Source organism: Spinacia oleracea, chromosome 3 (genome assembly GCF_020520425.1).
Source record: "Spinacia oleracea cultivar Varoflay chromosome 3, BTI_SOV_V1, whole genome shotgun sequence".
NCBI lineage: Eukaryota > Viridiplantae > Streptophyta > Magnoliopsida > Caryophyllales > Amaranthaceae > Spinacia > Spinacia oleracea.
Window position 1 is genome coordinate 13,874,130 of NC_079489.1, and position 27,011 is coordinate 13,901,140.

General features: G+C 36.4%; 1 protein-coding gene and 1 long non-coding RNA gene across 3 annotated transcripts; both read left to right on the top strand.

Annotated features, from left to right (window-relative positions):
- Positions 1 to 1,967: 1,967 nt before the first annotated feature.
- On the top strand, positions 1,968 to 25,300 carry LOC110801472 (1-aminocyclopropane-1-carboxylate oxidase homolog 1). 2 transcript variants are annotated; one of them, XM_056838758.1, is made up of 4 exons: positions 1,968 to 2,562; positions 3,039 to 3,360; positions 12,315 to 12,378; positions 13,375 to 13,598. In XM_056838758.1, the coding sequence occupies exons 1-3, from the start codon at positions 2,054 to 2,056 to the stop codon at positions 12,330 to 12,332; spliced, it is 849 nt and encodes a 282-aa protein (XP_056694736.1). In that variant the 5' UTR covers positions 1,968 to 2,053; the 3' UTR covers positions 12,333 to 12,378; positions 13,375 to 13,598. The 2 variants fall into 2 exon arrangements, with proteins under 2 accessions (XP_056694736.1, XP_021862530.2); XM_022006838.2 differs by lacking the exons at positions 12,315 to 12,378; positions 13,375 to 13,598 and adding an exon at positions 24,904 to 25,300 and having other exon boundaries at positions 1,971 to 2,562.
- Positions 18,324 to 20,965, top strand: LOC130469437 (uncharacterized). The gene is made up of 3 exons (XR_008929973.1): positions 18,324 to 19,026; positions 19,682 to 19,745; positions 20,742 to 20,965. It is a non-coding gene; the product is annotated as an uncharacterized lncRNA (long non-coding RNA).
- Positions 25,301 to 27,011: the final 1,711 nt, after the last annotated feature.

Sequence of the window (27,011 nt, forward strand, 5' to 3'; positions counted from 1 at the left end):
AAAAACCTGTTTTTGCGGCTACCAAAACTTTCAGTCGAAAAAATAAATTTTGCGACTGAAAAATATTAGGAGACAAAAATTTTCGACTACTTTTGTGGTAGTCGCTCCGTAGTCGCAAAATTGCGACTACCTTTAATTTTTGCGACTGAATTTGAATCGAAAAAAATTGCGACTGTTTTTTGCGACTGAACAAGCCGTCGCAACTATTATTTTTTAATTTTTTTTAAAAAATGATAATGTTGTCGATTATTTTTACACTTCATTGCGCTAATTCCACGCAAAAACCATTTTGGTCGCTTCAGTAGCAATTCCATTTTAGCGACGGATTTCCTTAATTTTGCGACTACTTTTTCAGTCGCTAAAACACGATTTTCTTGTAGTGAATATTCATAATCATAACTAATCATGTTCCTTAAATTAAGGACCACTAACACACTAATTTTGAGCATAAATTTTAACAACGTGACTATATATATTTTTTACAATTGATAGTAAATAGTGTCAAAAATTAAATTGTGACAACTAAGAATTAGTATTCTACTCACTCTTCATTTTTGTTCATCGATCCTTTAAGTTCTAGTCAATTATGGAATCAGTTTGAGTTGTTTATTAACCCCTTAATTAGTCTTTTTCTTCATCTGAAAATTTTAGTTATAATTGTCGTATGGCTTTATTTTTGTATATTCTCTCTTTCTTGTAAAAAAGGACCACTGAGATCGAACAATGAAATTGATAAAATGAGAAAAGAGAATAAACGGGCGGGAATGGGATGGTCTTTGTTGGCAAATTCAGCCCATCACATTCAACCAACAGAAGGATGCGCTTGGGGGATGACTCATTCAGCTAGTCAAGCTGAAGCTTCGACTTGTTTACATGCATTGCAATGGGCTAAGGATCAAATGATTGATTCGCTTTTAATTCTAACTGACTCGGCCAAACTTGTTACAGATCTACAAGGACGAAGTCACATGATATCCATCAGGAATGGACAATGGCAAGAATACGGCGTCTGGGAAAGTGCTTTGATCGATGCATGTGTGGTCTACAAGGCAACTCGTGACCAAGTTCAAAAGGCGCATAACCTTGCTAGGATCGTAATTCAACAAAATTTTGCATGTGCTTCTTTTGCATGGGAGCCAGATTAGATTAGTTTATCTTATTTTATTTTTCGTTTGGTTTTATAGTTACATTTTGATGTTTCTTCTTGTATCTTCTCTTCTCGTAAAAAAAAAGAAAAGAAATTGATAAAATGGCAAATATACGTAGTCAAATCAAAACAACCACACGGTTAATTGCATTGCGTGCGAGGAACGATCACCCAACCATTATCGTTTCATCGCATTTATATCCAATCATCAATTATATTTATTACCCAGCAAAACCTATAGTATATCCCATGCAACCAAATTCAACGATTGGACAAGAACAAAAAACGTACAGTCTCATTCTACATGAAACTAAGATCAGGACATCGCCTAAGCCAACTTATCCCATACAACCAAATTCAACAATTTTATAAGTAAGAACGAAAAGCGTACAATTTCATTCTTCATGAAACTATGATCAGGACATCACCTATACCAACTTATCCCATACAACCAAATTCAACAATTTAGTAAGCAAGAACGAAAAACGTACAATTTCATTCTACATGAAACTATGATCAGGACATTACCTAAGCCAACTTATCTTATATACAACCTAATTCAACAATTTTATAAGAACGAAAAACGTACAATTTCATTGTACATGAAACTATGATCAGGACATCACCTAATTAAGCCAATAACAAATTATATGTCTAGAAATATCACGATCAATCCTAAAATTTGCAATCAAATTAAGAGTTAGCTAGGCTCAAGGTAGGGACAAGATTCACGTGTTGCGATGTTGAAGAATAAAGTGTCGGAATCAAACAAATGACTACACAAAGCGAAATATACGTACAACACTAAATCACTGCAAATCTCGTGAATTCCATTTCTATTTAAATAGTTGATCAGGAAATCTTAGGCAATAACTCAACAAAACTTAGAAGCTAAAAACATAAAAGATGTTCACTAGTAATAGTGATCGGGAAGCAGAGTTAAGAGCCTTTGACGAAACGAAATTAGGAGTTAAGGGAATTGTTGATGCTGGTATTTCGACCATTCCTTCTATCTTCATTAACCCGACTTCTCAAAAAAACAACGCTGTCGATAAAGATGTCCGGTTTGATGTTCCCATTATTGATCTTCACGGTGGCGAAAATTGTATAGATCATAGGAAGAAGGTTGTTGAGGAGATTCGAGAAGCGTCAGAGACATGGGGTTTTTTCCAAGTGGTAAACCATGGGATTTCAGACATGATTTTGGAAGAGATGTTCAAAGGTGTAAGAGGGTTTTTTGAGCTAGATAATGATGTGAAGAAAGGTTATTATTCAAGGGATTATGGTAGTGGCAAGTTCACGTATCATAGCAATGCTGATCTCTATACTTCAATTGCAGCTAACTGGAGAGACACTTTTGTTTGTATGATGGCTCCTAATCCTCCTAGTTCTGATGCATTGCCTCCCCCTTGCAGGTCCATCCTTTTTCTTCCCCATCTTTTATCCCCTTCAAGTAGACCTGATCAAACGGCGGGCCGGGTTTGGGCATAAAAAATCAGCCCGTTATGTCGGGCCGGGCCAAGTTTTGGGCCAGAATTTGTGCACAACTCCGCTATTTTCGGGCCTAAAATACCGGGTTCTTCGGGCCATTCAGACCGGGCCAAATTTATAACTAAAAAATGTATTTTTGTGTTTCCCAAACCCGCCAAAAAAACGGGCAGGGTCGGGCCGGAAAATTCTGTCCAACCCCGCAAAAATTCCGGACCGGGCCGGGCTCGTCTTGATCAGGTCTACCTTCAAGGATTCTAATCTTGTTAGGAATTGATTATTATTAGTTTGTCACATTGTTAAGGAAGTACTAATTAATACATAAGTGTGGTGAGTTACTTAACATATTAATAATGACTCCGTATGATAATTTGTTCTTAATTACTTATTTATAAAATTACAGGGAGATACTAATAGAGTATTCAAAGCAAATGATGAACTTGGGAAAAACGTTGTTTGCGCTACTATCGGAGGCACTAGGATTGCCACAATCCCACTTATATGAAATGGGTTGTCTTGAAGGGCTAAACATTTTAGGCCATTATTATCCAGCTTGTCCACAACCTGAATTGACACTGGGTACATCAAAACACGCCGATGGTTGCTTTTTAACTATTTTGTTGCAAGACCAAATTGGTGGTCTCCAAATTCTTCACCAGAACCATTGGGTTGATGTTCCTTATACACCTGGAGCTTTAGTCATCAATGTTGGGGATGCTTTACAGGTATGTAATTTTTTATTTTTTATTTTTTATTTTGTTGAAAAATAAACCTTTTTAATTGGTAAAATCGAACTTCAAGTTGCTAAATCTCGACTTCATACCCTTGCATTCGAGTCGGGTCTCGAGATCACTCGAACTTAATTACTCAAGCTCATTACCAATTTCCTGTTGGTTCAGTGGTGATTGGGGCTGAACTTGGTAGGGAGAACTCGTGTTCGATCCCCACAACAACAATTGGGAGGGGACTAGAACCTATCCACCCAGAACTCGCTCCGAATCTGAATTAGCCATAAGGATGAACCGGGTGCTAACACCAACAAAAATAAATTACTCAAGCTCACTTAATTACCATAAAAAATTTAAAAATTGTAATTTCCTCTATAGTTCTATGTTATACGGAGTAAGTGAGTAACTATGTTCTCACCAAATTTGTTAAGTTTGTTCTTTACTATTACTACGTCTGCTTTAAAATGATTCTACATTGTCTGTTCTAGTCCATTTCATAATGTTTTTTACATTTTGCTTTATTCTATTTTAGAAATGAAAATTTATTATCTTATCTTTCTTACCCTAACACTTACAACTTTTCACTCACTCTCTCTTACTTTATTCATTTTTTTTTTCTTACACCCAACCATCGGCTTTTACCCATCTACCATATTTTATCCATATTTTATTACATCTACCCACCTTCTTAAATATTTTTTCTATATTGTCTTAATATTTGTGCAAATAGTAACCGTAAAGATAATTTTGAAAAGAAGTTAGTAGAAGTTAGATAACACGCGTTATATATAAAATATAAAGTGGAAATAAATATTTGGGTTTTTCTACATTATATCTTTCTAGTTTATTAATTTCTACGTTTTATCCTAATGTTTTAAATTTACACATTATACCATTGTAGATGCAAGTTAATTATTTTTATCTTTGCTGCCAATCCAATGTTAACAAGTTTCGTTATATTTTCTAAAAATCAGGATTTTTCTACATCAACGTTGAATTAACAACAAACACATATAAGGTTTATTATATTATAGAAAAACATTAATTTGTTTAAAAAGTAACGGAATTTTTAAACGTTGAATTATTAACAAGAAGGATAAGATTGACTTTATTTTACAATTACATAATACACCGTAAAATTATAGGAATATAGAGATACAATATTAAAAAAATCTCTTTTATAATCTTGTTCACGACTCACAAGCTTCTTAAAGTAGACTTTTGTACGCATTTCAGGGCGAAATTCAAAAAAATAATAATCCACATACAAAACAGGGTGGCAAATTGTTAGTTTTACAGAGATCCTCAAGAGGGGGGGTGAATTGATATTTTTAAACTACTAGGAACAGAAACAATAAAATATGCAAGCGAGATTTAGCGTGGAAAACTCTCTAGGCCCAATAGAGAGGAAAAAACCACGGCCCCTTTTGGGGACTTAAACACATTCACTAATTAGGCAAAACAACTCAGTTTCTTTACAAGCCTAATCTACTCGGGCCACAATCTGTTAGTCGCCTCTGACTACAGATGACCAGGAACAACCCCTCGTTGTTCCTTCCCTTACAGAAGCAGTCCCTCAACTGCTTCTCCTCACCAATCTCTTATGAGATCTTATCTCTTGCTCAAGTAAGCCTGACTCAGCCTTATCATACAAAAACTCAACACTTAACTGAAATCAAAGAATATTAAACTTAACACTAAATACTAGATACAAGACCACGTAACAAATACTGCTCTTATATGGGAACAGGAACAGACTTCTTTTTAAAGATTAAAACTTTAAAGGTAATACCTGAAAGCTTCCGGTTGATGTAAATAAGTCTGATAAAAGTTTCGTAAAGATCTTAAGGTCTATTTATAAGAATCCAGGCTTTTACCCTAGATTCTAATCCTACACTAGTTAGGACTCTTTTCGAAAGATAGTTTTTCGCAAACAGTTTCTAAAAACGCGTCCTAGATAAATTCTATCTTTATTAATCTGAGAGTTGCAAATCAACTTAAAAACCTTTAAGAGTATATCTTTAAGTAGGATAGTAAAATCAGGTTTAATCTTTGATGTTTATCTTTTGAAAAACAAAAACCGATTTTCTTTAGATTCAGGATTTAATTAGGACTCTTTAAAATACTTTGTTCCCATACTAAGCAATATTTGCTTCTACTGATCTTATACCTTTCTGGACCCTAATTGACTTGCTGGGCTTCATTCTTTTCGGCCCATGATTTAATTCGTCCATACTCTTTAGACTTGCATTCTCCACGAGGTTGGACTTAATCTTCATGTTGCTTCACTTCTTGTCTTGTTGCGTACTTGTCCTAGCTTATAGTGACTTGCTCCTGTCAATCCTTAATTCGACAATTAGTAGAGTGTAAGCTTGTCATCATCAAAACTCAGGAATCAACAATTTCCCCCTTTTTGATGATGACAACCTTACAGATTAATAACATTTAAAAAATATAAGAATGACTGAGGAATGGAACATGTAACCTGACAGTCGAGTACCAAGATCTTAGCCAGGTACAGAAGAGTTACTGAGGTGTCGAACCTATGTATAGACACCAACAGTTTTCACATGTTGCCCCTCTTAATATCTTCCCCCTTTGGAATTATCAAAAAGGGCTAGGAAAAACGATTTCTTGAAGAAGAGGAAAGAACATATGTGAATTATATTACCCTTCCAAGCAGAGTGTCATCATGCAGCTCAAGTCGGTCAACGAGTTTGACCGCACCCCTGCAAGCAAAACAAGGAAAATGCAACAAAGAACACAATACAAACAACCAATTCTACAAGTCAATGTGGGTCAACTATCAGAACGTAGGAAAAGCGCACTAATGAGCATTAGTCATAAACCTGGCGCATCCAAAATATCCAAAAAAAATGTTCAAAGGACCAAAAGAAAGAAATTGTTTATCAGAGAGCAAAATATATGGGGTGGGGTAAGGTAGCATAAGAAGCAGGTCAGGCATGGGGTGATCCAGGAGCAGCATTATCATCATTTGCCACCTCCTCTATGATCATGTCAGCAAGACGTTCTGTCATGTCATTGAAGAACTCTGCCTGGTCCTGCTGCATCTTGTGAATGAGCTCCTGCAAAGAAGTAACAGCTGACAACAGAACCACATTGTCCAGCTGCAGTTGATCCACTTTAGCCATCAAGAGCTGCACTGAACCGTCTGGTGAGGGAGCAGCAGATTGGGTTTCACCATCTTTGTCTGAATCTGAATCCTCGACCCTGTAGACCGGAGGAATTCCTTTGGAAGATCTAGCTAGACGGCTACTGCGACGGATAGGCTGATAAGATGATGTGGTTGGAATGTTCTTGGGAGAGGAGGTGGCTTTGATTGGACTTGTCTCCTTTGGACATAGGTCAACAGGAACACCCTCTGTCTGACCCTCTGTCTCCTGGCAAGGAAATGGTGCCTCCTCTTCCGCATCTGACAGTTCATCTCCCTCATCAAGCTCTTCTTCTACCCCTTCTAAATCATCCTCCTCCTGTTGGGCTGTGTCTCCAACCAACAGCTTCCCAACGCAGACAACCCCATCAACAACACTCAGACTTACACCATGTAGACAGGCTTTGTTTAGAATGTGGGCTGGAGTATGTGGTTCAGATGTATATTTTGTGAGATCAACCCCCACTTTGCGCATGACAAAGGTCAAGAGGGAGCCGTATCCAATCATGTTGTTTTGAGAAATGCTGTGGGTTAGGTGAGCAATGAAGACCATGGGAAAGTTGATTTGGCGTTGAGACTCAAGAAGAAAGATGTAAATGAGGTCTAAACGACTGGCTAGGGCTCTTTTATCGTGACGCGGAACAAGTCCTTGACGTACCACATTGAATAAGACTTTCTGAAAGGGAGTGAGAAGAGATTGATTTAGGGCTTTTGGGTGTTTGCCCTGTCCCCCAAAATAAGAGTAGACGTCTTCCATGGTAGCACCCCCCAATTCAATTGGACCTTTCCCCTTATGGTAAACCTCCTCACCCAGCACAGGAACCTTGAACCAATTCCCCAATTTTTCAGCATCAAAACTAAATGACTTCCCATTTACCTCCGACTGACAAACCCCCCCTTTGTTTGAAAAATTTGAACAGAATTCTCCCATAGCCTCAGGGTACATGCAAGATTTTGAGCATACCTCAAACAGATATGTCCACCCCTGTGACTCAATAGATTCTAGTAACTCAACAAAACCAACTTCACGACACCAACCAAAATCAATACTCAACCCAGGGAGCATGCGATCGGGGGGAAAATAATGAAATTTTGAGGATTCAAGTTTTACCTTTTTCTCCATTGGAAGGTTTGGTTCCCCCTGAGTTGGTGCAGCTACCTCCTTATGTAGAACGAGTTTCCTTTTTGTGGTCAGCTTGGCGGTGGACTTGGCGGCCGATGGTTTTGGTGTGGGTTGCTTTGGAGCCATGGATTCTGGGTATACTGTTTGGAGAGGGATAATTGTGATTATCGGTTCCGAAGGAGAGGAAGAGTTTCTAGGGTTTGGGAATTGAAGTTTGTAGAGAGTCATGATTATTTATAGGAGAGGTGGGTGGCGAGTGGATAATGAGAGAGAGAGGGTTTTTGAATTTTAAATTCTGGGGTTTGGCGAATAATCGGCGAAGTTTATAGGGAGAATGATTTGGGAGCTGAAGAGGTTTTGTTGGGAATTGATTTGTGGGAAGCGTGTTTGAGTGAACAAAAATGAATAGTCATGCATGCACCGTGTTCGTAAGATTCACCGAATCAAATTAAATGCTTTCCATTCATTTTTAGTTTTCCCACTTAGACCTCGAATTGAAAGCATGTATTGGAAACAAGTGCGATTACCTTAATAGTGTGTAGACGTGGCTGTGGTAATGCACACAGCTGGATTTTGCAATCTGAGTCTGATGGTTAGTCCATTCATGAAGAGAAGATTTTAAATAAAAACAAGAAAAAACAACGTAACTAAAATATAAATAAAACATTTTTTTTTTTTTTTTTTGATATCCAGTGAAGTTAGAAAGTAAGTAAGGGCAACAGTAATCATTGTATTCGTATCATACCAAGTTCTAACCTTAGCTTGTCGTGTCTGTCCCTGTTAAGCGGTTTGGTCAAGATGTCAGCTATCTGATCTTCTGTGGGACAGAATTCAAGTTTGACCAGTTCCTTTTCCACATAGTCTTTTAGAAAGTGATGACGAATGTGAATGTGTTTGACTCTTGAGTGATGGACTGGATCTTTTGATATGCAGATAGCACTGGTGTTGTCACACATGATAGGAACGCATTATAATTTCATACCAAAGTCTCTAAGTTGTTGCTTGATCCACAGCATTTGGGAACAACATGAAGCTGCAGCTACATATTCAGCTTTTGTTGTGGATAATGCCACGGTGTTTTGTTTCTTGGAAGCCCAGGAGACTGCACATGCTCCTAGGAACTGCACCGTCCCTGATGTACTCTTTCTGTTCACTAAATCACCTGCATAGTCAGCATCTGTATATCCTTTGAGATCAAAGTGATCATAGTTAGGGTACCATAGACATAAGTCATCTGTTCCTTTTAGGTATCTTAGAATTCTTTTGACTGCTGTGAGATGGGATTCCTTTGGATTAGATTGGAAGCGGGCACAGACACCTACACTAAATGCAATGTCTGGTCTGCTTGCTGTAAGATAAAGTAAAGAGCCTATCATACCTCTGTATCTTGTTTGATCAACACTCTTACCTTCTTGATCCTCATCAAGTCTTGTAGTTGTTCCCATTGGTGTGTGGTTGCTTTTAGCCGACTCCATTCCATATTTCTTGATGAGGTCCTTTATGTATTTCTGTTGATGTATCATGATGCCTTGTTCCGTTTGTTTGATTTGAAGACCTAGGAAGAAGTTAAGTTCTCCCATCATGCTCATTTGAAATTCTTGCTGCATTAGGTCAGAGAATTCCTTGCAAAGATCTTCGTTAGTAGCACCGAATATAATATCATCAACATAAATTTGAACTATTAGTATATCTGTATTTCTTGACTTAAGGAACAGAGTTCTATCAACCTTACCTCGATTGAATTTATTGTCTAGTAGGAAGTGAGAAAGTCGTTCATACCATGCTCTTGGAGCTTGTTTTAATCCATATAGTGCTTTGTCCAGTTTATATACATGTGAGGGATATTCTGGATCTTCAAACCCTGGTGGTTGTTCCACGTAGACTTCTTCCTTCAGATGTCCGTTTAGGAACGCACATTTTACATCCATTTGATAGAGTTTGAATCCCATGTATGAGGCGAACGCTATAAGTATACGTATTGCTTCCATTCTTGCAACTGGAGCGAATGTCTCTTCAAAATCTATCCCTTCTTGCTGATTGTATCCTTTAACCACCAGTCTGGCTTTGTTCCTAGTGATGGTTGCATGCTCGTCTTGTTTGTTTCTGAATACCCACTTTAGACCTATTACTCTGTTGGCTAAAGGTGTGGGCTCAAGATGCCATACCTTGTTTCTTTCAAATTCATTGAGTTCTTCCTGCATGGCCATGATCCAATCAGAGTCAGTTAGTGCTTCTTTATAATTTTTTTGGTTCAATCATTGACAAATAAGCATAAAAAGCACAAAAGTTTTTAAGTTGTGATCTCGTTGTTGTTCCTCGTCCAAGATCACTAATTATTTGGTCAAGAGGATGTGAGCTTTGATGTTTCCAAGGTCTGGGTTGGAATGATGTAGAGGCTTCTTCCGCACGCTGTTCTGTTTGAGCATTTTGTTCTGTATGATCTTCGTTTTGCGTTTGTTCTACTTCAACTGTTCCTCCTTCTGGTGTTTCAACAACCCGTGTCTGTTCTTCTATCTGAGAAGTCCTCTTTACTTCCTCGTCTTCAGTTTTTCTTGTGAGTCCTAGTTCGAAATTTCCTTCAGGAGCTGTACCTGCAACAGAGTTTTGGGAGTCAGTTTCATCAAATATAATATGTATGCTTTCTTCCATGCACATGGTCCTTTTGTTGAATACTCGATATGCTTTGCTGTTCGAAGCATATCCCAAGAATATAGCTTCATCATTTCGTGCATCAAATTTTCCCAGTTGGTCTTTTCCATTGTTGTGGACGAAACACTTGCATCCAAAGATTCTGAGATGAGTTATGGAGGGTTTTCTTCCTCTATATAATTCATATGGGGTTTTGTTTTTGATTGCTCTAACCAGTACTCGATTTAGTACATAGCATGCTGTGTTTAGAGCTTCGGCCCAGAAACTTTTTGGAAGTCCACTAGCAATCAGCATTGTTCTTGTCATATCTTCAAGAGTTCGATTCTTTCTTTCTACCACACCATTCTGTTGAGGGGTTCTAGGTGCAGAGAAGTTATGACTTATTCCTGATTCTTTGCATAGGTCATCAAATTTTTTGTTTTGGAAATCAGTACCATGATCTGATCTGATGTGGACCAGTTTGTGATTGCTTTGTCGTTGGACTCTAGAGGCAAATGCCATGAATTCTTCAAATGTTTCTTCCTTGCTGGTTAGGAAGATTACCCATGTGTATCTTGAGAAATCATCTACAATTACAAGCACATATCTTTTTCCACTTCTGCTTTGAGTTCTCATTGGTCCACATAAGTCCATGTGGATCAGCTCCATGTAATCCCCCGTAATTTTATACATTTTATTAATATATTTTAACGTATAAGTAATTATATTAAAATAGAATTTACGAATTTTGAAATAAATATTTAAGTAACGAATATTTATTTTTATACGTTTTAAATATTTCAACGATTTATGAAATTAAAATTATTTTAGAACTTTTTGTTGAAAAGAAATCGAATTACAAAAACCGTTTGAATTTGGAAAACAATCCTAATGGGTTTTGGATTCAAACACTTAAACTCAATCCTAGTTCTAGCCCAAAATGATAAAGCCCAAATAACAAAAACTCAAATTCTTTACTCCCTCCTCTTTCTATTTCACGTGAAAACCCAAAACCCAAAACCCCTTCCCTTCTCCTTCACTTTCACGTGAACCAGGACCCTCAACCCTCAACCTCATTGTTGCTTCCGCCACGCCGCCAAACCAGTCGTCGGAGACCACCGTTGTCCCTCACCGCAGCTTCAAACGCCGCCACCGTGCACTGTTGCTGCACCGCCCAACTCGCCAACCAACGTTTTCCATCATCCTCTTTCTTGTTTCTTCATTTTCACGACAGCAGCCAAGCACGACTAAGTGCGACCACCGTAGTCACCACCACCAGGCTCCAGCCGCGTCGCCCGTTCCCCGCGACCACCGCCCTGTGCCGCGCCGCCTGTGCTCCGCCGGCCAGCCTCCTCTCTCCTCTTTAATTCTTGGTTATTTCTTAAACCCTAAGTAACTAATTATTTTAATTAAATATAGTTGTTAATTTAAATTATGTTCTTGATATTAAATTTATAATTTTTATGGTTTGAACATGATTTTCAGATTTGGGTTGAGATTATAAACGAATTAATTTTCAGTTTTTGATTAAAATATAAGTTAGGGTTTAATCATGTTTTATTAATTCGAATTATATTTTCTTGAATTAAAGTTATAGTTTTATGATTTAAATTATAGATTTCAGATTATACGAATTATATAATAAAGTTACTAATTTTCAGATTATATTATATTGGTTAAATTAGTGCTTTTAAGTAGTAAAGTGTGACTTTTGAGGTTTTAAAGGCTTTAAATCATAATAGAAAGATTATATATTATTAAAGTTATTATTTTTATGATTTTAAAGATGTCGAATATATTTTGAGTAAGCTTTTAATTATTTTAGATTGCTGTAAATTTAAAGTATGATGCTTTGAAAGTTTTCAACGAATTTCAATAATTAATATAATAATTATGATGCTAGGAAACCAAATATTCAAGTTTCGATATTGAAAAATGTTCTAATTATGTTTAGGAAGGGTTTGAAGCTCCCTAATGTTGTTGAAAATTCAATATGAATTGATATGAGTCTATATTGGTTGTTGTTAGGTGGAGAATTCTCCGTAGGCGACTTTTGAATTATTAAAGTGGTCTTGCAGTTTGTTTACACAAGGTACGTACATACCTGCGTGCTTGGAATGTGTGCTAATTGTTGAAATCATGTTGATATTATTGTTGAACTTGGTGATGTTGATATTATAGACAAACTTGGTTATATGGAATGTGCATGTTTAATACTGTTGGACAAACTTATTGAACTTATTTTGCACTATAAGAACTGTAACATGTTAGTATGGATGTTTGATACAAACATGTTGGTTGGGAACACTAGATTATTCTATATGATTGGGTTGGATCGATTGGTTGTTGTTCCCTTTCTATCTTTTCACTACTTTATAAGGGCGGAGGACCTTGTTTAGTAAGTTGAAACTCTATGCCCATATACAGGGTTGCTCATGGTTAAAGGAAAGGTTGGTTAAGTTGGAATGAGTCTTGATTTATGCTTTTATGATCACTTACTTAATTCCAAGATAAAAACAGTTGTGAACAAAGGTGAATTGTCTGTCTTATGTAATGGTTGAGTCATAACGGAATCTCAATTTGTAAATCATGTAAAGTGAAACTGAATAGCAATAGCTTTAGACTGTGCACGTCTGAAGTGACGGACAAACAGGAGTTGGGGTTCATGGTGGTAGCCCATGGCCTTTTCTGGGACCGGATTGATCACCGTGTCCTATTTTTATTTAAACGTTCCTCGATATCGCAGGTCACTGAGGTTACGGAGTCGCGCCCGTACCTCGTCTTCCTTAGTGAAGACTTCTGGATGGTCAACTCGGTCCATTGTCTATTTCAACTAAAATAATATTATTGCTAAAAGTCTAGCCTAGTCTAGTCTGGTCAAGTATGGTCGTCAAACTATCATGTTTTATCTGCCCTTGTTTGTGTTCATTAGTATCATGTTAGGGTTGCTCGTTTAATAGAATCATGTTAGGATTATTATTGATTTAGTATGTAGTACTCAGCTTTGCTGATTACGTGCTTTTGCTTGTGCATGTTGATCATGGCTATGCCTTATTGATCCTGTGATGACCCAATCTTTGGTGAGCAGTCTCTAAGGATCAATAAGCATTGTCCATCTGCAGGTTTGAAGATGTTGCATCATTGGGATCGGGAATAGAGAGCTTGTATTTAGTTTTGATTTGCTAAGTTGACTTGGGTTTGTTTAATTGGACTTTAAACTGGTCGTACTATTTATATTTCCTTATTTTTTTGTTTATTGGTTTTTGGGATTAAACCTGTAATCGATTATTTATAAACCTAAAATTAGTTTTATGTTTTCCGCTGCAAAACTCTGAATAAGCCGTTACGTTTTCACACGGGCGATAATGCCTTGATAATTTTCTACGTTTTATATTAAAAGATTATTTTAGAAAAGAGAGAATTGTCGGGGTGTTACAAAGTGGTATCAGAGCCAGGTTTTACTTTAATAAATTTTTAGGCGCCTAACTATCTAGTTATTTAAAATAAATTTCTTAAAAATCGAGATTCTACGTATTATAGTGTTCAAAATTGGTACTTTTTTTTGGGGGGGGCAGGTCTCCTTTTATCTTGTTTGAAAGTATATAATATTTCTTATTTAAGTTCGAAATCAAATTATTTATTCGAATTAAATTGACTTTCGAAATTTTTATTCTTTTTCTTATTAATTATTATTCAAAAAAAAGGAGTACAATTTTTTTTAGAAGTTCAATTTTTTTTTAAATTGTTTCAAGAGTTAGAATTCGTTATTTAAAAAAAAATATATATATATAAATCTTCTTCGAATTAATAACTTTATTTTCGAATTTATTCGCTACGCATTTCCTTAATTTATTTTACTTTATTTATTTTATATTTTTATTCTATGTTATAATTTTATTATATTATCGTCCTTTTAATTTGTTATTTAAACTATTTCAATGCTTTAGTTTATGAGAGATGGGTAGTATAAGAAGGGCATATAAGATAGAATTATATGTGCATTAGTAGCTAGTCAATGCTAGCATAAGAAATTGATTGTTATGTACGTGCGTATGCTAATTGTTTAATGTTACATTTAAATGTGCATAAAGAATTGTTTGCTTCCACCAAACTTATTGCATTATTGAACTTTGTTTATGATTTGGCTGGAAAATCGTTAGTGAGACCTTGAATTGTTTATTTCAGGAATAAAATGTTTCTTTCCAAGTATACCAACATAGGATCCTTCGAGAAACTTGATATAGAAACCCCTGATATTTACGTGAAGAAAATTGTGTTTGGATGTGAATATTATGCTAAAATTCAAGGGCAACCTATCTTAATGAGAAAGGATATCATAGCAGCCACTATCATTAATTGTTTACCTAACCAAAAATGCCATACCTAGAACTCAAATATAGGTTTAAAGACATGCATTCTGATGATGGAACACCAAAGTTGATTAAGTATGGGACTAGGGATGGTAGGTAGAGATATGACGTAGAGATCCTGACCACCATTATTGAGGTCGTAGAAAATGGGTTCAAGGAGGGTAGAAACTCATGGAGTCATGCTTGGGATGCAGTTATAGATGAACCTATTAGAGTTGTAAATATCTAGAGGGAAATGATGTAACCGTGGAGAATGAGAATGTAGTGGTTGAGGCAAATAACCCTAACCCAGTGGCCCATGAGCCTACCATTGAGATTCCTAGTGAGTCGGATGTGGAACCTAAAGGTGATGGTGAGGTGGCAAGTGAGTCTCATCAAGATAAAGACATGAAAGAAGACTCATACTCGGAAGAAGAATTCGACGAATATTGAAGATCTAGATCTTACTCCACAAGTTTCCAAGGAAAGAATAGGTAGGCAAGATGCCTTAAACATTTGAAGTTGTAATAGTTAGTTAGTTCTTTTATGTTTTAAAGAATAAGTGGCATATCAGCAACGGTTTAAAGTTAAAGCAATAAGAGTTTGAGTTATTCTTTATTCTCTTCAAGGATATAATAAGCCTTTATAGAGTTAGCAATAGAAGTTAAAGTATTCATTTCCAGTTTGAGAGTTTCGTTATTCAACAACAATAGTTTATGTTTGTGTCGTAGAACCTTTATGTTAATTTGAGGACAAGTGCGTTATTATGGTTTAGAAATTGTTATTAATATTGTTTTGAGGAATAAAAGTTTCTTTTAGGAAATACAAGTTTCTTTTGAGGAATTAAAGTTAAATATTTAATTATCCAAGTGGTCAATGATCAAAAGTTTATTTTGGGCACGCGAATGGGAATATTATTACTTATTTGTTGTGATTGAACTTCCATTCATTGGTTTTCAAATTGTATGTCCTTGATAGGGATATTTTCTTGAATGAGTGACGATGATTGCTCTATTATTGGTGTACATTCTTGAATAAGTGTTTGTTGATGCGATCTCTATGATCAAATCTAAATTTCTTTCGTAGAGGGGACATATGAGTTATGTATCGTAGAGTAATTAATTTTAGGTCGCACACTAGAATGTCAAGCAATAGTGAGTTAGTTGCTACTATTCGCCTTTTGGCGGGAAGACTGGCTGAAGAGAGAACTGAGCGTCCTGATTCTACTGGGGACATGTTTGAGAGACTAACCAAAGTTAAGCCACCATACTTTAAGAAGCAAACTGATCTTACTTTTTAGAGAACTAGGTTAGAGAGTTCGAGAAACTGTTTGGGGATTTGAATTGTCTTGAGAACATGAGAGTGGGTCAAGTTGTACTGTACTTGGAAGATGAAGCTGATTTATGGTGGAGAGAAAATGGGGTTAGACTTAGCGCTGTTGAGAGATTCAATTGGGATTCGTTTTTTTTACTGCCTTAAGGGAAAGTTTTACCCTACCTTTTATGAGAAAGCAAAAGGCACAAGAATTCATAAACCTTAGGATGGAATTGACTAAGTTTGTACAAGTCTAAGATAGACGTACTGTGAAATTCAGAAAGTAAATGTAAGGAACCATATTGGAAGATTGACCTCGTATAGATGTTTTGGGTAGTCCAAGAACCTTTGGTTATTTCTGTAATGCGAGTGAGGAAATTGATGAATAGGGAGCGTGAACTATTTTTCTGTAGGGTGCTAGATGGGAGTAAAGAAGTTGGAGTGAAAATCGAGGATGTTACCTTTGTGAATGGATTCATTGATGTGTTTCCGAGTGAAATTGCGAGTATGTCACCTGCTAAAGCCTTTGAGTTCATTATAGAATTAAATCCTGAAACGACACCTATATCCAAGGAACCTTATAGCATGACACCTCCTGAAATGAACTAATTAGGACACAGTTGTAAGAGTTGTTTGGTCAAGGAATATATTAGGCCTAGTGCATCACCGTGGGGAGCTCCTGTGTTGTTTGTTAAGGAGAAAGATAAGAGTATGGAACTATGCATCGATTTTAGGGAGCTAAACACCATCAATAACAAGTATCCCTTGCCTAGGATAGATGACATATTGGATCAATTGAATTGGGCGAGTGTGTTCTCGAAGACTGATTTGCGTTTGAAGTACCACCAATTGGGAATAGCTGATAAGGGTCTAAGACCTCATTAGGATTCGTCATTGTCATTATGGGTTTTAGAGTAACGTCTTTTGGGTTAACCAATGCACCTGCATTAATTATAGATTTGATGAATGAGATTTTCTACGAATTCCGAATTAAGTTCGTTATGATGTTATTAATGATATCCCTATTTATGCAAGGAATGAGAAAGAGCATGACAAACACTTGAGGATTACTTGGAGACGCTTAGGAAGAATCTAGTTTTATTAAATGAAGTATACAAATCTTGAAGTCATATGTGTATAAGTGACACCGACAGAAAAGTGAAGGACTAAATTGATTGAGAACTATGTTACGTAAGGGAATAAATTTAAGAGAAGATTTGAGTGGTCCAGGATCGTTGGAAATCATTGTTGGCTGGAAAAGATGAAAAGAAATACATGAATTGGTGCAAGAGCTAAGAGTTAAGCCCAAAAGTTATACACCCATGAAAAGTGTAATGAGGTTCGGTATCAAGGAAAAGTTGAACAGAAGGAGTTTCTGTAGATCATGCTAAGATTCAAGCTGTGAGTGAGTGACCTACTCCAAAAAACGTGTCCGATACTTGAAGTTTTATAGGCCTAGATGACCATTATAGGAGGTTGTGAAAGACTTTTGGAAGAAAGCAAAACCAATGACCAACTTGTTGAAAAAGGAATCGAAATTCAAGTGAAGTGAGAAATGTGAGGAAGCTTTCTAGATTTAGCTGTTGTCGCGTCAATTTAAACCTTATAAGGCTAATTACCAAACCCATGACCTAGAGTTAGCTGTTATGGTGTTATCTACGAATATTTGGAGACATTACCTTTATAGGGCAACATATAAGATCCTTACCGAGAACAAAAGTCTGAAATTTTGGCAATAAGGTCCAGTTGAATCTTGGGGACAACATTGAAAATGAATATTTCTTTCCACCCTGCAACCGATAGACAGATTGAGATTACTAACGGAATTTATGTTGAAAACCTGTGTTATTGACTCTAAGGGTAATTGGGAAAGCCACCCAGGTTCGATTGAATTTTCGTGCATCAATAGTTACCATGCAAGCATTACGATGTCACATGTTGAGGCATTGTATGGAAAGAATTATAGGAGTCTTACTTGTTGGAATGAGTTTAGTGAGAATATTGTATTGAGGACATAATTCGTTGAGGAAGAAATACCCAAAGTTATTCCCTGAGATGAGTTACGAGGGCGTAACTCGTTTTCTTTAAGAGGGTTAGAATGCGATATAAATTCGCGCTTTTTACCTATTTTTATGGTATTTTATGCATTTTATGCTCATTTTTAGCAACTTAAACATGTTGGTGCAAAGTAAATAAATTCTCCGCATAAGAAAAAGGTGTTCTTGAGTAACACAAACATCTTTGAGTTGGCAAATGAGTGCACAAGAGTGTCACAAAGTACTTCTACAGTAAGAATAAGTTGAAAACTTTTGAAAAATGTGTGAATTTTCGTGTCAAGTTTCGGGACGAAACTTCTTTTAAGAGGGGTAGATTGTAATCCCCCGTAATTTTATACATTTTATTAATATATTTTAACGTATAAGTAATTATATTAAAATAGAATTTACGAATTTTGAAATAAATATTTAAGTAACGAATATTTATTTTTATACGTTTTAAATATTTCAACGATTTATGAAATTAAAATTATTTTAGAACTTTTTGTTGAAAAGAAATCGAATTACAAAAACCGTTTGAATTTGGAAAACAATCCTAATGGGTTTTGGATTCAAACACTTAAACTCAATCCTAGTTCTAGCCCAAAATGATAAAGCCCAAATAACAAAAACTCAAATTCTTTACTCCCTCCTCTTTCTATTTCACGTGAAAACCCAAAACCCAAAACCCCTTCCCTTCTCCTTCACTTTCACGTGAACCAGGACCCTCAACCCTCAACCTCATTGTTGCTTCCGCCACGCCGCCAAACCAGTCGTCGGAGACCACCGTTGTCCCTCACCGCAGCTTCAAACGCCGCCACCGTGCACTGTTGCTGCACCGCCCAACTCGCCAACCAACGTTTTCCATCATCCTCTTTCTTGTTTCTTCATTTTCACGACAGCAGCCAAGCACGACTAAGTGCGACCACCGTAGTCACCACCACCAGGCTCCAGCCGCGTCGCCCGTTCCCCGCGACCACCGCCCTGTGCCGCGCCGCCTGTGCTCCGCCGGCCAGCCTCCTCTCTCCTCTTTAATTCTTGGTTATTTCTTAAACCCTAAGTAACTAATTATTTTAATTAAATATAGTTGTTAATTTAAATTATGTTCTTGATATTAAATTTATAATTTTTATGGTTTGAACATGATTTTCAGATTTGGGTTGAGATTATAAACGAATTAATTTTCAGTTTTTGATTAAAATATAAGTTAGGGTTTAATCATGTTTTATTAATTCGAATTATATTTTCTTGAATTAAAGTTATAGTTTTATGATTTAAATTATAGATTTCAGATTATACGAATTATATAATAAAGTTACTAATTTTCAGATTATATTATATTGGTTAAATTAGTGCTTTTAAGTAGTAAAGTGTGACTTTTGAGGTTTTAAAGGCTTTAAATCATAATAGAAAGATTATATATTATTAAAGTTATTATTTTTATGATTTTAAAGATGTCGAATATATTTTGAGTAAGCTTTTAATTATTTTAGATTGCTGTAAATTTAAAGTATGATGCTTTGAAAGTTTTCAACGAATTTCAATAATTAATATAATAATTATGATGCTAGGAAACCAAATATTCAAGTTTCGATATTGAAAAATGTTCTAATTATGTTTAGGAAGGGTTTGAAGCTCCCTAATGTTGTTGAAAATTCAATATGAATTGATATGAGTCTATATTGGTTGTTGTTAGGTGGAGAATTCTCCGTAGGCGACTTTTGAATTATTAAAGTGGTCTTGCAGTTTGTTTACACAAGGTACGTACATACCTGCGTGCTTGGAATGTGTGCTAATTGTTGAAATCATGTTGATATTATTGTTGAACTTGGTGATGTTGATATTATAGACAAACTTGGTTATATGGAATGTGCATGTTTAATACTGTTGGACAAACTTATTGAACTTATTTTGCACTATAAGAACTGTAACATGTTAGTATGGATGTTTGATACAAACATGTTGGTTGGGAACACTAGATTATTCTATATGATTGGGTTGGATCGATTGGTTGTTGTTCCCTTTCTATCTTTTCACTACTTTATAAGGGCGGAGGACCTTGTTTAGTAAGTTGAAACTCTATGCCCATATACAGGGTTGCTCATGGTTAAAGGAAAGGTTGGTTAAGTTGGAATGAGTCTTGATTTATGCTTTTATGATCACTTACTTAATTCCAAGATAAAAACAGTTGTGAACAAAGGTGAATTGTCTGTCTTATGTAATGGTTGAGTCATAACGGAATCTCAATTTGTAAATCATGTAAAGTGAAACTGAATAGCAATAGCTTTAGACTGTGCACGTCTGAAGTGACGGACAAACAGGAGTTGGGGTTCATGGTGGTAGCCCATGGCCTTTTCTGGGACCGGATTGATCACCGTGTCCTATTTTTATTTAAACGTTCCTCGATATCGCAGGTCACTGAGGTTACGGAGTCGCGCCCGTACCTCGTCTTCCTTAGTGAAGACTTCTGGATGGTCAACTCGGTCCATTGTCTATTTCAACTAAAATAATATTATTGCTAAAAGTCTAGCCTAGTCTAGTCTGGTCAAGTATGGTCGTCAAACTATCATGTTTTATCTGCCCTTGTTTGTGTTCATTAGTATCATGTTAGGGTTGCTCGTTTAATAGAATCATGTTAGGATTATTATTGATTTAGTATGTAGTACTCAGCTTTGCTGATTACGTGCTTTTGCTTGTGCATGTTGATCATGGCTATGCCTTATTGATCCTGTGATGACCCAATCTTTGGTGAGCAGTCTCTAAGGATCAATAAGCATTGTCCATCTGCAGGTTTGAAGATGTTGCATCATTGGGATCGGGAATAGAGAGCTTGTATTTAGTTTTGATTTGCTAAGTTGACTTGGGTTTGTTTAATTGGACTTTAAACTGGTCGTACTATTTATATTTCCTTATTTTTTTGTTTATTGGTTTTTGGGATTAAACCTGTAATCGATTATTTATAAACCTAAAATTAGTTTTATGTTTTCCGCTGCAAAACTCTGAATAAGCCGTTACGTTTTCACACGGGCGATAATGCCTTGATAATTTTCTACGTTTTATATTAAAAGATTATTTTAGAAAAGAGAGAATTGTCGGGGTGTTACACTCCAGTGGTCTTGTTGTACTGATCATTCCCTTTGACTTGAAAGAGGTTCTCACTTGTTTTCCTTTGATACAGGCGTCACATACTGATATTTTTGCTAACTTGGTATTTGGAAGACCTGTGACTAAATTTTTTGAATTTAACTTGTTCATTAGAGAGAAACTAGCATGACCAAGTCTTTTATGCCACAACAATGCATCATCTTCAATAACACTGAGACAGGTCAGATTGGAGTGAGGAACGGAGTTAAGGTTAACCACATAGGTGTTCCCTTTCCTCTGTCCCTCTAAGATCACTGTATCAGTGTTACTGTTGATAATCAGACATTTATTCGAGAAGAATTTTGCATAATTTCCTTTGTCACAAAATTGAGAAATGCTTAATAAGCTATGTCCTAGACCTTCAACTAAAAATACATTATCGATGGAGTGAGACTTTGACTTACCGACCTTACCAATCCCAATGATGTTACCTTTTTTGTTATCGCCAAAAGTCACAGTTCCACCTTCATAGGTCGTGAGTGAGAGAAATCTGTTTCTGTCTCCTGTCATGTGCTTGGAACAACCGCTGTCTAGGTACCATGTGTTGTTCCCCCTCACTTCGACCTGCATTCGATTTTTAGTTAGAGTTTTTAGGAACCCAGCATAGCTTGGGTTCCTTGCTTGGAATCAAATCGCTTCTCTTTACCCATTTAGTCCTGGTGTGTTCTATGTTCTTTTCCAAGCTTCGTTGGTTTTTGGGACAAGTGTTTCTGTAATGACCAATTAGGCCACAGAAGGAGCATATTATGTCACTATAGAGATCTACTCTAGTCTTTCTAGATTGACGTTTCTTATGGTTGAAACCTAGTCCTTCTGTGCGTTTGGTTCTAGCTTCTTCTATCCATTTAGGTGTTCCTTCTATTTTGTGTCTAGTCTTTCTAGCTAGTTCATCTTCTAGTTTGGTCTTTTCTTGGTGAATCTTAACTAGTTCCAGTTGAGTTCTTTCTAGTTCATCTTTGTAAAGGTTTTTAGTCTTGGTCACTTCTAGATCAATTAGTTCTTGTTTTAGCCAGATGTTTTCACATCGTAAGGCTTCACAGATTTCTTTTATGTAGAGGTTCTGATCAAAGAGGTTAAAGAACCGTTTGTCTATATCTATGTTAGTATTTTTTGTCCATTCTAGCTCATTCCTAAGTTCTTTTATGGTGGTCTGGTGTTCTTTATCAGAGTCTAACTTTTCTTTCAGTAGATCCTCATAATCACTAGTGAGACAGGAAAGTAGATCAAACAATTCTAATTTTGAAAGAGATTCAAGTTTAATTTTAATTTGAGTGAGACTTGCCTGGAATTTTTCAGATTCTGAGTCAGATCCATCTTCTTCATGTTCAGCTACAAGGCATAGGTGAGCTGTTTCTTCGTTGGGTTGTTCCTGTTCCTCATCCGAAGAAGTGTCTCCCCATGCGGCAATCATGGCCTTTCTTACGTCAGTTTTGGAGAATGAGTTTCTGTTCTCTTTGAATCTGTCTTTGGTTGTTTCCTTTCCTTTTCCTCGTTCTTGATCCCAGAGAGGGCATTCCCTGATGCGATGTTCCAAGTTTCCACACTTATGGCATCCAGTATCAGTTTTGGAGAATTCCGGTTAGGTTTCCCTCGGTAATCTCCATCTTTATAGTTCCTGAACATTCTTCTGAATCTTCTGGCAAATAGAGCAGTTTCCTCATCTTCTTCAGAGTTTTCATCATTCTCAGTTTTTAGAGCAAGAGCCCTATTTTTGTTGTTCTCTGAAGGTCGTGCATTTAGTTGCAGTTCATGAGTCAGGAGGGATCCAGCTAGTTGTTCCAGGTTAAACTTGGTAAAGTCTTTAGTTTCCTGCAGGGTAGTTACCTTGGCCATCCAGGGATCTTGAGGAAGACTTCTTAGAACTTTTCTAACTTGTTCCTCAGGGGTTATGATTTTTCCCAGAGAGTTCAATTCATTGATGATGTTAGTGAAGCGGGTGATCATGTCTTGAATTGTTTCAGAAGGTTTCATGGTGAACAGTTCATATTGGTGCATTAAAAGATCAATCTTTGATCTTTTGACTTCATTTGTTCCTTCATGAGTGACTTGGAGCAGATCCCATATTTGCTTCGCATTTTTGCATCCCATTACTCTATTGTGCTCATTAGGTCCTAGTCCACAGTGAAGAATTTTGACAGCCATGGCATTAAGTTCGAGCTTTTCATAGTCGGCTTTGTCAAATTCAGCAATCGGTTTAGGAACGGTTTCACCAGAGGTGTTTAGCTTGGTGACTTGGAAGTCTCCAACTTCAATGACTCTCCATACTTGATAGTTCTCAGCTTTGATAAAGATCTCCATCCTGTTTCTCCAGTATGAATAGTATTTGCCACTAAACATTGGAGGTCTTTGTGTTGAGTATCCCTCTTCGAGTTTCTCAGTTGTGTTCATAGCTTCAGAATCGTTTTTCCCGACAGAATTACCTGTAGTTAAAGGGTTCTGGCTCTGATACCAATTGTTAGTTTTACAGAGATCCTCAAGAGGGGGGGTGAATTGATATTTTATGATTTTACAAAAATTAAACTACTAGGAACAGAAACAATAAAATATGCAAGCGAGATTTAGCGTGGAAAACTCTCTAGGCCCAATAGAGAGGAAAAAACCACGGCCCCTTTTGGGGACTTAAACACATTCACTAATTAGGCAAAACAACTCAGTTTCTTTACAAGCCTAATCTACTCGGGCCACAATCTGTTAGTCGCCTCTGACTACAGATGACCAGGAACAACCCCTCGTTGTTCCTTCCCTTACAGAAGCAGTCCCTCAACTGCTTCTCCTCACCAATCTCTTATGAGATCTTATCTCTTGCTCAAGTAAGCCTGACTCAGCCTTATCATACAAAAACTCAACACTTAACTGAAATCAAAGAATATTAAACTTAACACTAAATACTAGATACAAGACCACGTAACAAATACTGCTCTTATATGGGAACAGGAACAGACTTCTTTTTAAAGATTAAAACTTTAAAGGTAATACCTGAAAGCTTCCGGTTGATGTAAATAAGTCTGATAAAAGTTTCGTAAAGATCTTAAGGTCTATTTATAAGAATCCAGGCTTTTACCCTAGATTCTAATCCTACACTAGTTAGGACTCTTTTCGAAAGATAGTTTTTCGCAAACAGTTTCTAAAAACGCGTCCTAGATAAATTCTATCTTTATTAATCTGAGAGTTGCAAATCAACTTAAAAACCTTTAAGAGTATATCTTTAAGTAGGATAGTAAAATCAGGTTTAATCTTTGATGTTTATCTTTTGAAAAACAAAAACCGATTTTCTTTAGATTCAGGATTTAATTAGGACTCTTTAAAATACTTTGTTCCCATACTAAGCAATATTTGCTTCTACTGATCTTATACCTTTCTGGACCCTAATTGACTTGCTGGGCTTCATTCTTTTCGGCCCATGATTTAATTCGTCCATACTCTTTAGACTTGCATTCTCCACGAGGTTGGACTTAATCTTCATGCTGCTTCACTTCTTGTCTTGTTGCGTACTTGTCCTAGCTTATAGTGACTTGCTCCTGTCAATCCTTAATTCGACAATTAGTAGAGTGTAAGCTTGTCATCATCAAAACTCAGGAATCAACACAAATAATAATGGTTTATTGACATTCTTAATATAGGGTGGTTCTCGTGTACTCGATTTTTGGGTGGCAAATAGCATAGTAGCTTTGTTATGTACATTTCATGATTGTGTTACTTTACATAACTTCATATAATTTGAATTTCATAATTTGGCACAACAACTAATATTTAATTTGATGCCTATTTTTTCAGTTGATAACGAATGACAAATTCAAAAGCGTGGAACACAGAGTACTTGCTAACTACAAAGGACCAAGAATATCTATTGGATCATTTTTCACTACATTTTATCAAGAGACATCTAAAAAGTTTGGACCTATCAAAAAATTACTATCCGATGTGAATCCTCCAAAATATCGTGAGATGACAATGAAAGAGTATGGTGTCTACTCCCTTAAAAAAGGACTTGACGGCACCTCTACCCTCCAACATTTCAAGATTTGAATTGTATTTAAGTTATTGAATGGAGGTTTACAATTAATGTTAAATATTTTGGGTAAATAAGGGGGCCATTTCGGTACCAGCTTGTTATGTTTGTTTTAGACCCTTCATAAGAAAATTATTGTGTGATTACGTGTCTATTTTCAAATTACTCTATGGAGCTACTATTCATATTTTTCTTCTACCCCCATTCTTCATCTTCTCCTATAATCCTACTTCCATTAATTAATAATTTCCGAAAAGCTCCATAAAAAATTTTAAACTTGGGAGAGCTTTGATGAATTAATGGAGGTATTAGAAGATGAAGAATGGAGGTAGAGAAAGAAGGAAATTGTGGGAAAGGGAGGTGAAAGAATATCCAGGCTTAGCTAACAGATTTCCAGACCGAATCCCTAAGCTGGTTTCAAAATCGAATTTTACTTCAAAATTTTGAAGGTGCTAAAATAAAATAAAATTTAACTAAGGGCTCGTTTGCTATTGTTTTTTGTTTCCAGTTTTTTTGTGCCAGTTTTCAAAATCCACAAGAATACTATAAGTATGATTGTTTGTAAAATCATGATTCAATATAAATCATATGACTTATATAGAAACTGAGCGTGAGTAAGAAGATATTTTGGAGAGAATTGTCAGTTTTCATTAACTGAATCTCATAAAGAGGAAGAAATAAGAAAGCAGCAGCTTAAATACAACAATACTACAAGCTTAGCCTAACAACTTGCTGACTAGGACTAACTAACTTGTAACAACTTTTGTGTAAGGGAAAATAAATCAATAACCATAAATAATCAGCTCCTATACTCCCCCTTCAAGCTGGACTTTAGATAAAAGTCCAAGCTTGGCAGACAAAGAGTGATGTTGAGAAGAAGCCAAAGGCTTTATGAGCAAATCTGCAAGTTGTTGAGAGCTTGATACATGACTAGTGTGTATGAAGCCAGCTTCTACCTGTTCACGAACATAATGCATATCCCTTTTGAGATGTTTGGTTTTGTCATGGAACATGGGATTCTTAGCTAAGTGTTCAGCTGAAGTATTGTCACAGTACAAGGTGATGGGAAGAGGAATGTTGACCTGAAGATCTTCAAGTAAGCCTTGTATCCAAACAAGTTCACTAGCTGTTGCTGACATACTTCTGTATTCAGCCTCAGCTGATGATTTGCTGACACTTCTCTGTTTGTTTGTTTTCCATGAAATTAAGTTAGGACCAAGAAACACAACATAAGCACTGAGAGATCTACTGCTGTATTGACAGGAGCTCCAATCAGCATCACTGTATGCTGACAATTGCATATCAGAACTTGATGAGTACCATAAGCCATCATCTAAAGTGCCTTTCAAATACTTAAGAACATGCAGGGCAGCACGCAAATGAGGTGTTCTTGGTGAATGAACAAATTGACTGAGGTGTTGAACACAGTAAGACAGATCAGGTCTGGTGATGCTCAAATACAAAAGTCTTCCTACCAATCTTCTGTATACCTCAGGTTCAGCAATTAGATCACCAACATCAGTAGACAACTTTAATCCACATGACAATGGAGTAGAAGTAGGATCACAGTCCTCCATGCCAGCATCAACCAAAATATCATTGATGTACTTCCTTTGAGAAAGGAAGATGCCATTGTCATTTCTGTGTACCTCTATCCCAAGAAAATAGGTTAGTTGGCCAAGATCTTTAATGGTGAAAGCTTGATCCAAAGCAGTTTTGACCTCATCAATTTGACATTTAGAAGTTCCAGTGAGGAGTATATCATCAACATAGACCAATAACACCAGAAATTCACCATCAAGATTCCTAGTGAACAAAGAGTAATCGTGTATTGACTGTTGAAAATTCAGTGTTTTAAGAAATTTTCTAAGCT

Coding starts and splice junctions, on each gene's coding strand:
- LOC110801472 (XM_022006838.2), top strand. CDS start 2,054: ATGTTCACTAGTAATAGTGATCGGGAAGCAGAGTTAAGAGCCTTTGAC. Junction 2,563..3,038: donor GCATTGCCTCCCCCTTGCAG/GTCCATCCTTTT, acceptor ATAAAATTACAG/GGAGATACTAATAGAGTATT. Junction 3,361..24,903: donor ATGTTGGGGATGCTTTACAG/GTATGTAATTTT, acceptor CTATTTTTTCAG/TTGATAACGAATGACAAATT.